General features: G+C 42.0%; 1 protein-coding gene across 1 annotated transcript in view; it reads right to left on the minus strand.

Annotated features, from left to right (window-relative positions):
• PLPP4 (phospholipid phosphatase 4) overlaps positions 1 to 12,065 on the minus strand; it is a 204,323-nt gene extending 192,258 nt beyond the window's left edge. The window contains exon 1 of the mRNA XM_082266782.1: positions 11,834 to 12,065. Within this exon, the coding sequence (XP_082122908.1) occupies positions 11,834 to 11,892 (59 nt within the window). The 5' untranslated portion in view covers positions 11,893 to 12,065. The remainder of the gene's footprint in view (positions 1 to 11,833) is intronic.
• Positions 12,066 to 12,651: the final 586 nt, after the last annotated feature.

Genomic DNA, 12,651 nt, shown 5'->3' on the forward strand with positions numbered 1-12,651 from the left:
GTTCAACCTGCTGGTTGAATGAAAAAAACTGGATGTGCAAACCTAACTTTAGTTTTTGGAGATTGGTGACACTGGGCATCATCCAACCTGGAAGACTAAGGACATCTTGTGGCTGAAAAGGGGTAATTTGGGGGCACCATCAAATTGAGGGTGAGTATTGCAGTCTGGGGAACATTTAAAATATAAAAAAATAGCCAAGAGTTGGGCTTTGGTGGTAATAAATAGTGACATTATTTATACGTCCTTTTTTATTTAAGCCCATATCTGAGCAGAATACTGTAAATCCCTCCATACCTCCCATCTACCCCACTTTAAACTAAGGCTGGTCATATATGTTCAACTTTCTTGTACAAATTTCCTTTAGATTTACCTTAAACTATGTAGCGCAAGGGCCTGCCTGATTGGATACAATTGAAAGTTGTTTCGTTCTGACCTTATATTATATGGTTTTTGGCAAATCTAAAAGAAAATTGTACAAGAAATTTGAGAACGTATGGCCAGCATTATTTTAACTTCTTTTACTCTGATTCAACTACCATGTGATCCTTTTTGACTTCAGCTTACAAAATTAAAATACAAAATGGAATACTGTATTTTTATAATTTTTTAAATATTCAATATTACATAGTAGTTGAGGTTGAATAAAGACGATAGTGCATCCAGTTCAACCTGTGTCGGTGTGTGTGGACGTAATCATTTCCCATACCCCTGAATGTTTTAATCCTTGAGACGTACGTCCAAGAGTCTTTTAAAAATAGCCATACTCCCAGCAGTTACTACCATTTGTGGTAGAGAGTTCCACAATCTTGTAGCCCTTATTGTAAAAAACAGGTTAAATCGCTTCTCCTCTATTGGCATTGTATGGCCTCGTGTCCTCATGTATTCGTTGTGACTGAACACATTTTTTTCTATGCTGAGGTCACCATTGAGGTATTTGTAAATCGCTATCATGTCCCCTCTCAGGTGTCTCCTTTCCAGGGAGAATAAATCAAGCGCTTGTAAGCGCTCCTCGTAATTAAGGTCCTCCCATCCCCTAATTAGTTTAGTTGCCCTTCTCAGTACTCTCTCCAGCTCCAACACATCCCTTCTGAGGACTAGCGACCAGAACTGGACAGAATACTCCAGATGTGGTTGTACCAGTGTTTTATAAAGTGGTAGGATTATAGTTTTATCTCTGGAATATATCCTCTTCCTTATGCATGCTAATATTCTGCCGGCTTTTGCATTTAAATATTTTGTCATTTTAACTAGTAGATCAAGATTTTAGCTGATTTTTACATGTTTTACAGCTCTCTTTATCCCCTTTGATGTAAAACCTGTTTACAGAGTTCAAACGCTCATTCTTAAAGTACAAACACAGCTGCAAAGTCTTATAGTTTTGTTTTCTCTTTAAAGCAGCCACAGTCAGAGTAAAAAAGCCTATGTCCTACAAGCATGCTATGGAAAGGGACTTTACCTGCAACCTGCAAAGCTCATGCACCCTGTTGAATTTAGAGTTGTAGCTCAAACTCAGCAGGGGATATGTTAGACCTCTGCAGAGAGACCAATGCTTTCACACAGAGAGCAAGAGTTATTTTCTATGGCATGTCAGCAGGGGATAGGCTTTGCAACTCAGTCTGTCTGTATATATGAACAAATTATAATAATGAATGATGCTTATATGACCAGATCTGTGTAGACACACGATATCCTAATCTAGGCTAAAATCATGCAACTGCCATAGTTCTTCATTCAGACATGCGGTTGGAGGGGTACCAAAAATACATGGTTGAGCCGCATTTTTGCCACCTGCCAACTGCCTCCCCCTTAAGCTGAAATAGGCAGCAGATGGGAGTGTTTACATGCCGTGGTAGCGATTTTTAGGTATGCACCTGCAGCAAAGTTTACCCGACATGTAGTGATCAACGGGCAGCGAGTCTGCTGAACGCAAAACACTCAAGCAAATGGAGAAGCACTGCAAATGCCCTGCAACCACCTGTAACACACACAGTTGTGTCACAATCGTTGGCAAAAATTAGGGTAAATTAGGTGGTAAGGAAGTGTGACATTGCTTTCTTACCGCTTGTCAGTTGCCTCTGAAGTGCAATTCGAATGCAGATCAGGCTTCAGAGGAAAGGGAGATCTACCACTATGGTTCACTGCTTATATTCATGATGTGGTTTTCTTACAAGTTTCTCTTTTTCTTTTCTAAGTTTTTCTTTTCTTTTTTTTGAATAAATGTAATATTATATTAGAACCAATGTTTTATTTCGCTTTTCTGCATTCCAAGATTTTACTAGATTTTGCAGCTGCTGCTTGGCACTGAGTGATGCTGCTAGGCTTACTGTTGATCTGTATTGCCAAAACCTTCTCCAGCTGGTTCCCAAACTGTGTTCTATTCAGATTATAGAAGAAAGCGCTTGCCACAGCCTATATCCCTAACATTTCATGTGTACATGTAAGGTGCAGTCTAAGTGCAATATATTGCTCTTTTCCCTAAAACACTTCTCTCCAGACAATTGTATTCAACACTCTGAGTCTAGATGCTAATGGAAATCAATGCATGCACAGAAAGCAGCTGTTAACTATGTAGTCTATTGCATGTTCCAGCTGAGTGATGTCTCACCTGATATTTGTAAAATAAATGACTGGAGACCAACTTTCATGTGAACAAGCCCTTAAAGTTGAATTCCAGGTATGGGCTTTATAATATAGTTACATTGGTCCGGTGTGGAGCAATGAAACTATGAATATTCCATACCTGTCCGATTCCTGTAGAAGTTGGGAATTACTGTAGTGGTCTCTGCTACTTTAGTGATCACCGCTATCTTCTGGGTACTGGGTGAGCAGCTTCCCTGCTACATAGTGAACACAGGAGGATGTTCACACTGCATTAGCATAATTCATAGGATGTCTTGCATTTTTCTCAATGAACGCAAGATTCCTCTGATGATTAGATGAGATAGAGATGCAGTACATTCACTTAGAAAAATGCAAGACGTTCTGCATGGGCGTGCGCAGAACTTTTTTCAGGGGGGGGGGGGCATCACCCATGCTCTGCCCCTTTTCAACAATGTCATGAAGGGGAGGGGCTTAGTCATTATACTTATTTTGAGTATTTATTTTTAAAGAGCAAACAGCAGCATTTATTTTTAAAACATTTGTTAACCTAAAAAAAACAAAAAAAAAAAGCGATCCTGTTCCCTTAAAGCATGTTATACAGCAAAGTGATGAAATACCTGGCTGATCCTGCCTGGTTATGTCCTCCTCTCTGTAAACTGCCACGGTATATAATGGCTGCTGAGCCCTGAAACCGTGGTCAGTTTACGTGCCTCCATCATCCGCAGCCCTCCTGTCCTCCTCTGTCTTCTCTCCCCCCTCTCTCCCTGCCTGTCTGCTCCTGCTCCCCCCTCCCCTCCTGCTGCTGTAGTTTCATGTTAAGTTTTATATCCTGTGTACAATCTGTTTAATATTCCTGTGTGCCCCTGTGTCTATGTTTTATAAAAATTAGCCATTCTTTTCAAGTTTTCAGAGCGCAACTCATCGCTCACGTGACCTGCAGCTTCTCTCCTCCTCTCCCCCTCCTCCCCTCCCGACTGACATCAGTGAGGAATCCTTGGCCCTGCCCGCTGCAAGCAGCTGTCAGACGGTGAGAGGAGAGAGCTGACGGGTCATGTGAGCGGTGCTCGACCCTCTGAAAACTGGTAAAGAACGGCTTATTTTTTTTAAACACAGACACACAGGCAAATAGGATTATTAAACAGACCAGACAGGATGGCATAAAGTGGCTTAACAACCACTTGAAAGGAGAAGTTGGGATTCCAGGGGGGGGGGGGGGGCATTTGCCCCCCCCCCCCTTGCCCCTACCTGCGGATGCCCATGACGTTCTGTGAATGGCACCCATGCCAGCCCCCAAAGTTCACTATGCAGTAGAGCAGTTGCAATTTTCAGGTTCCACAAGGATCTCACAGGTATGAAATATGCATAGTTGCACTGGTCTAATCTAGACTAAGATAACTGTGCAATAAAAACCAAACCTCGAATATAGCTTTAAGCTGGCCATACACCAGAAGAATTTTCTTTGAAAAAGTTTTTTTTTTTTTGAGAACATTCGTTCGATTTTCTAATGGTTAGTGGGGTCAGTTTTGTTTTTGAACATAGAGATGAGAAAATTTGAAGGAGTAGGGTGGAAAATATTTCTTGAACAAGCAAAATTTTAAGGCTGGCCATAGATGGATTATATGGATTCCTCCATCCACACAATTGTGGTGGATAGGAGAATCCTTCCCGCTGAGACACTATATTTGCGCACTGATTTGTGCCTAAGGCCCATTGGCTGCAGCCGCTGATTGAGAAAAAATTCTAACAAGCCCATTTGACAAAAGTCGATTGTTGTTGATTTCTTGCAAGCTGGAGTTGCCACACATGGATTGAAAATTGTAATGAAACTTGTTTAATGCATCAGGGATTCCATTCAGTTAAAGGTCTGAAGAAATTTTAAGGGCATTTAAACAAAATGAGTTGACTAAGGGTGAGTTCACATCATAAATTGCACACTAATGCACTATGCGTTCCTCTGCGGTTCACATGCGATCTGGATGCAGTGTGATTGCAGCCCATTCATTTGAATGGTCTGAAATCATGCCAGACTGCACCAAAAGCAGTTCATGAGCTACTTTCAAATACGCACAGCAAACACATCGCATGGTACCACTGTACCATGCAACCCAGTGCAGGCAAACTCACTGCATTTCCAACCTGCATTTGGGGTGTCATTAAGCTAATACCGACACCTGCAGCAGATCTCAAGTGCAGTGCGTTTTGAAGATGGTGTGGGATACATATATGGAACACTGCACTTTTCTCTGGTGTGAATGTGAACTGGCCCTTAATGAAGGCAGGAAAGAACGTTCTGATTAATGGTTTTCCAGAATTTCCGTTCAAATGTGTAAATGAACCTAAACAAATTTTTGGTTAGCTTTCTAATGTATACATTACTATAAATCCATTTTTTTTAAGAGCCGGTTCACACTGAGGCGATCCGACTTCGAGGGGCAACCTGTAAAGTGCACCGCGACTTCGCGCGAGTTGCAGGGACTTCACATAATGGAAGTCTATGCAAGTCGCTCCCAGGTCGCCCCAAAGTAGTACAGGACCCTTTTTCTAAGTCGGAGCGGCTTGTGACGCTCCTATTAGAAGGGGTCCTGTACTACTCAATGACGAGCGACCGACCGCGACTCGTCAGGCTGACAAGTCGCCTGACAAGTCGCGCTAGTCTGAATGGGGTCTAAATCAATCTGCCATTACAAAGTGCCCAGTGACCCACTTTCTAATTCCCATTGTGATTGCCCATAATACCAACTGTGATCTAGACCTGAAACAAAGCAGCTGTCCAAATCTTGTATCAAAATATTTATATGATGTAAAAAAAATGATGTAATAAGATTTCACTGCATCAAAAATTATGAAAACAGTATGATGAATGCCTTGTAAATCTGGATACAGGTAGCTGTGTCATAACATTACATATACTTCCATTCATTGTTACATAAGCTGATCACAATGCAGCAGGTGAAGGCTGATGCTAATAGAAATGCTTTATTAGTTCTAGCATGCATCTGTACAATGTCATCTAGCTACACACCAAAAGCAGCTGCACTGTACATAATCAAATCGTTGTTCTACAAAAGTTAACAGCAATTGGAGCTAACACTATCTACACCTGCAACCTGTGGAGCACGTGACTCCGAGCCTAGCCAAGGGGGAACTGTGCTGTCTGAACAATGGAAATACAGAAATCACTAAATATCAGCAGACAGCCTGGGAGAGATGGCAGCTAGAGAGAGATATTTAATCCAAGAGCTACACCTCTACAGAATTATGAAAGTGACAAGAAGAGGCTTATCAGGTGATCATAGCCAGCTGACAGGCAGAGAAGATAAGAGGTTTACCATCATGCCAGTCTGAAGCAAGGCAATCTCAGCAAACACTGCAGATAAAGATGATTGCATTGTAGTGACAATTTTTAGCATATATGTGAGCGAATGGCAATTTACTCCTGACTTTATTATGGGAACTTCAAATTACTTTGATGAAAATGCTTTTTGGCTTCCCCTGACAGATAAAAGATAATTAAGTTAAAAACACCTCTGGAGACCAACTTAGAAATGGTGCTGTAGCTGGAGTAGCAGTGCTAGAGTTTAATACCCAAATACAATAGAAGACCATCTGGAAATGGGGCAGAAACATGTACAGGTACACTACTCAAATAAGATAATAACGTGTTCTTATAGATGGAATACCACAGGTAAATAGAAGGGATCCATAGATAGGGCTTTAGATAGTGGGAATGCATACAGGCACATTTTGTAGATGGGATAACTAAGTCTGATCCTAAATAGAGGGAATAGGCTTAGATACATAGAAGGGATAACTAAGTCTGATCCTATATAGAAGGGATAACTAAGCCTGATACTAAATAAAGAGAATACATATATGCACATAGAAGGGGTAACTAATTCTGATCCTGTATAGTGGGAATAGATATAGGTACATAGAAGGGATAACTAAGCCTGATACTAAATAAAGAAAATAGATATATGCACATAGAAGGGATAACTAAGTCTGATCCTGTATAGCAGGAATGAATATAGGTACATGGTGGAAGGGATAACTAAGTCTAATTCTAGAAAAAGAGAATATATATATGCACATAGAAGGGATAACTAAGTCTGATCCTGTATAGCGGGAATAGATATAGGTACATAGAAGGGATAACTAAGTCTGATCCTGTATAGCGGGAATAGATATAGGTACATAGAAGGGATAACTAAGTCTGATCCTGTATAGCGGGAATAGCTATAGATACATAGAAGGGATGACTAAGTCTGATCCTGTATAGTGGGAATAGATATAGGTACATAGAAGGGATAACTAAGTCTGATCCTGTATAACAGGAATAGATATAGGTACATAGAAGGGATAACTAAGTCTGATTCTGTATAGCGGGAATAGATATAGGTACATAGAAGGGATAACTAAGCCTGATCCTAGAAAAAGAGAATAGATATTTGCACATAGAAGGGATAACTAAGTCTGATCCTGTATAGTGGGAATAGATATAGGTATATCGAAGAGATAACTAAGACTAATCCTAAATAGAGGCAATAGATATACTGTAGGTACACAGAAGCAGTGGCGTAGCGTGGGTTGTCAGCACCCGGGGCAAGGCAAGTAATTTGCGCCCCCTAACCCACAGGATTTTAGTCTCTTCCACTAGATTAGTTAAAGAAACCCTTACCCCCTAAGCACATGTATTGTTTGTTATGAAAATACTGATGTAAAGTAAAATGCATCTAAATACAAGTTTGAATGACCAGCGTGCCTCCTTTCAATGCAGAGTGACCAGCGTGCTCCCATTCAATGCAGAGAGACCAGCGTGCCCCCTTTCAATGCAGAATGACCAGCCTGTCTCCTTTCAATGCAGAGAGACCAGGGTGCCCCCTTTCAATGCAAAATAACCAGCGTGCCCCCTTTCAAAGCAGAATGACCAGCATGTCCCCATTCAATGCAGAGAGACCAGCGTGCCCCCATTCAATGCAGAATGACCAGTGTGCCCCCTTTCAAAGCAGAGAGACCAGCATGCCCCCTTTCAATGCAGAATGACCAGCGTGCCCCCTTTCAATGCAGAGAGACCAGCGTGCCCCCTTTCAATGCAGAATGACCAGTGTGCCCCCTTTCAATGCAGAGAGACCAGCGTCCCCCCTTTCAATGCAGAATGACCAGTGTGCCCCCATTCAATGCAGAATGACCAGCGTGCCCCCTTTCAATGCAAAGAGACCAGCGTGCCCCCTTTCAATGCAGAGAGACCACCGTGCCCCCTTTCAATGCAGAATGACCAGCGTGCCCCCTTTCAATGCAGAGAGACCAGCGTGCCCCCTTTCAATGCAGAATTACCAGCATGCCCCCTTTCAAAGCAGAGAGACCAGCGCTCCCCCTTTCAATGCAGAATGACCAGCGTGCCCCCTTTCAATGCAGAATGACCAGCGTGCCCCCCTTAAATGCAGAGAGATCATCTTGCCCCCTTTCAATGCAGACTCCTCAGTTCCCCGCATCTCCTCGAGTCCTCCCACCTCATCCTCGGCCAATGGCATGCGTTCGCCTTTCGGCCAATCATGAAGCGGGTCTCGGATTGGCCAGGAGGAGGATCCATGTGACAATAGCGAATTTTCATTCGCTATTGTCACACAATGGGTGGGCTTGGGGCGCACTGCTCTGCGCCCCGGGTCCACCCTTTTTTGTAGCCTATTAGAGCCTCTGGCTCTAATCAGGTGATAAAAAAACCCACTCTGTGACAGCGCCAGGCTGCTGACACACTGGCTGCTAAACTGACCGAGCAGTGAGGAGAGGCGGCATAGGCGGGGCTTGGCTTGGCTTGCAACTCCACCCCACCCTACACCATTGGACCGGTGAAGCACAGTCCAGCCCCGCCCTGAGCCACCATTTTCAGCCATAGGGCGGCCGCGCTGGACATCTCCCAGCCTAAAGATGGAGGCAGCCGCAGACAGTGTGTGAACTGTGTATGTCAGAGTCAGACAGACAGAGTGACACTGTGGATGCGCCCCCCCAGATGTTGCGCCCGGTGCGGCTGGCCCCCCCTGCACCCCCTTCGCTACGCCACTGCATAGAAGGGATAACTTAAGTCTGATCCAATATAGAAGGGAAAACTAGCTCTGATCCTATATAAAGGCAATAGATATAGGTACATTAAGGTCTGATCCTATATAGAAGGGATAACTAAGTCTGATTCTAATATACAGGGAATAAATATAGGCACATAGAAGGAATAACTAAGTGTGATCCTGTATAGCGGGAATATATATAGGTACATAGAAGGGATAACTAAGTGTGATCCTGTATAGCGGGAATAGATATAGGTACATAGAATGCATAACTAAGTCTGATCCTCTATAGCGGGAATATATATAGGTACATAGAAGGGATAACTAAGTGTGATCCTGTATAGCGGGAATAGGTATAGGTACATAGAATGCATAACTAAGTCTGATCCTCTATAGCGGGAATATATATAGGTAAATAGAATGCATAACTAAGACTGGTCCTAAATAGAGGGAATATATATAAGTACATAGAAACTAAGTCTGGTTCTATGTATAGGGAATAGATACAGGAACATAGAAGGGATAACTATATTGGATCTTTTATATAGGAGATGAATACAAATATATAGAAGGGATAACTAAGCCTGATCCTACATAGACAGAATGGATACAGATACAGAGAGAGGATAACTAACTTAGTTCCTTTATAAAGGGAATAGATAAAGGTACATAGAAGATAAAAATAACTCTGATCTTATATAGTAGGAATATATACAGATATATAGAGGGGATAGATAATGTTGTTCTTATATAGTGGGAATATATAAAGGCTATGGGATAAATCATTTGGTGTTATATAGTGGGAATAGATATGGATACATAGATAGGATAGATAACTTTTGTCAAACATAGTGGAATAGATAGAAGGAATAGATTACTTTGGTCTTATGTATCTACTGGTGCACAAAATGTGTCATTAACATTGTTCTTAGAGGGAATATATACAAGTACTTACAAGGGATAGATAACTGTTTTTATAGTGGGACTAAATACAGGTGCTTAGAAGGGGTAGATAATTTTTAGTCTTATATAAAGGGAATATATACTGGAACATAGAAGAGATACCTGTAGATAACCTTGTTCTTTCATAGTGAGGATACAGGTACTGTACATATATGGGATAAACAACTTTATTCTCATTTAGTTGAACATATATGTGACAGACAGTACATACGATTGGCCCTATACAGTCTAGAGGGAATTGATACAGGTACATAGAAGTGATATATCACCTTGTTCTTACATAGTGGGAATATACAGGTACATAGAAGTGATATATCACCTTGTTCTTACATAGCGGGAATATACAGGTACATAGAAGGGATATATCACCTTGTTCTTACATAGCGGGAATATACAGGTACATAGAAGTGATATATCACCTTGTTCTTACATAGCGGGAATATACAGGTACATAGAAGGGATATATCACCTTGTTCTTACATAGTGGGAATATACAGGTACATAGAAGTGATATATCACCTTGTTCTTACATAGTGGGAATATACAGGTACATAGAAGTGATATATCACCTTGTTCTTACATAGCGGGAATATACAGGTACATAGAAGTGATATATCACCTTGTTCTTACATAGCGGGAATATACAGGTACATAGAAGTGATATATCACCTTGTTCTTACATAGTGGGAATATACAGGTACATAGAAGTGATATATCACCTTGTTCTTACATAGTGGGAATATACAGGTACATAGAAGTGATATATCACCTTGTTCTTACATAGCGGGAATATACAGGTACATAGAAGGGATATATCACCTTGTTCTTACATAGCGGGAATATACAGGTACATAGAAGGGATATATCACCTTGTTCTTACATAGTGGGAATATACAGGTACATAGAAGTGATATATCACCTTGTTCTTACATAGTGGGAATATACAGGTACATAGAAGTGATATATCAGCTTGTTCTTATGTATCGGGAATATATACAGGTACATAGATGAAAAATATAACATTGATCTAATAGAGTGGAACAGATCCAGGTACATAGAAGAGAACTGGCAGAAACAGATATAGGTCAGTAGATGGGTTAGATATCTTTGGTCATTTACAGTAGGAATAGATTTTGGCTGACAGAAGGGAGAGAATACAGGTGAAGACTATCCAGCACTGAGCCTGCTTGGTGCCGAGAAGAAAGTTATTGCCTGGCCATAGACTTTGCAGACATATATAAGGTTACATAAACACAGATGGTACAGTTATATATAAGGATACATCAAATACACAACTATATATAAGAATAAATCATATACAGAGAGTTATTTGTAACCATACTAGAAATGCACTGCACTGCCTATACATGATATTAGTAGTAGAGACATTTATCCTTCCTGGGCACACATAGCAATCAGAAGAAATGGGGTTACTCAGGCATACACAAAGCTATTTTACAGGGACAGGAGCACATTATAACATTTAAAGGGATATAAACTTTATCCAACACTGCTCAATAGCAGAGGGAAATAGTGTTGACATCCAGAGAATGGTCATACAGATATATACATTGTATAATGACACATCCAGGACATGTATAGATGCTACACCTAGTCATATACTGTATCTATACAATCTCCAGTGTTTATTTAACTCTGTGGGAGTAATTTTTAACACTTTCCTGGTGTTTTTATATTCCACACATAGGTACAATGTCAGAGATTCCATATAGTTGTACATGGAGATGGAGGGAGGGGGTGATTGCTTTTCCCCAGTCTTGTGCAGGATACACAGAACTTACTCTGATTTTTCATATTTGGTAAACGTGTTATCTTGATTGATCACTGCAATGATCAAACAAATGCATGATGGGAACATTTAACGGGCATATGCGATTGTTGGCTGTCCCCGATCACTGCACAGACATGCAACCCCATCGCACGATCGCTGCACTGATAGCAGATCTGCATTGAATGATTCTCCAGCAGGTCGGACGATGATTGCCACAGACATTAGCTATTTCTGTTTTCACAAGCAGCCGTTGGTTGCTTCCATCGTGCAATAAATTGCTGCTGAACCTTATACAAATCGAGGTATGTATGGGCACCCTTAGATTTTATCTAACACCTGAGACCTCTGTGCTGCACATGGATATGATCGGATACAGAACTTACATGCACATACAATGAGATCCATGCAGAGTACTTACACGAAGACCCCGAAGAGCAGCGCTCGGATGCCGAGCTCCTCCAGCAGTGCCCGCATCATTCCCCCGCATCAGATCCGCAGCGATCAACAGGGGGGAACTCTGCACTGACAGATCGATCTCACTCAGCGATCACCGGTTCTCCACTGACAGATCGATATCACTCAGCGATCACCGGCTCTCCACTGACAGATCGATATCAATCAGCCATCACAGGTAGTCCACTGACAGATCGATCTCACTCAGCCATCACAGTTAGTCCACTGACAGATCGATCTCACTCAGCCATCACAGTTAGTCCACTGACAGATCGATGCCAGTGTTTGGGTCAGCTCTCCACTACCAGATCCTACTCAGCGATCACCGGGGATCCCCCACTGTCAGATCGATCCCTATCATCAGATCCTCATCCTGGAAGTCCACACATGCAGTATATCCAGGATCTCCCTACAGAGACTTCCTAGAAGAGTTCAGTGTGAGAGTCGCAGCCTGCCAGCCCCTGCACACAGCGCCACGGTATAGGTTGGCGTGCCTGAGCTCAGGATATTAGGAGACTACACACAGGTGGGGAGATCAGCGCACAATGCCAGGATTCCCCCCACCGAGAGAGCTCAGGATCTCCCCATTCTATAATCCCTCCTCCTCCTCCTCACTCACAGTCACTCTTCTGTGCTAATGGAATGATCACATGCTGGAAGACTTCTATTGCATTTCTCTCTGTTCATTAGACTTGGCTGAGAGGTTATCTCATGGATGGCAGCTCCATTTCACTGGGTGCCAGAGGTAAAGTGTCACATGATGGCAGCAATGTGGACACAGTG

The sequence above is a fragment of the Pelophylax lessonae genome (genome assembly GCF_965119305.1).
Source record: "Pelophylax lessonae genome assembly, chromosome: 9".
NCBI lineage: Eukaryota > Metazoa > Chordata > Amphibia > Anura > Ranidae > Pelophylax > Pelophylax lessonae.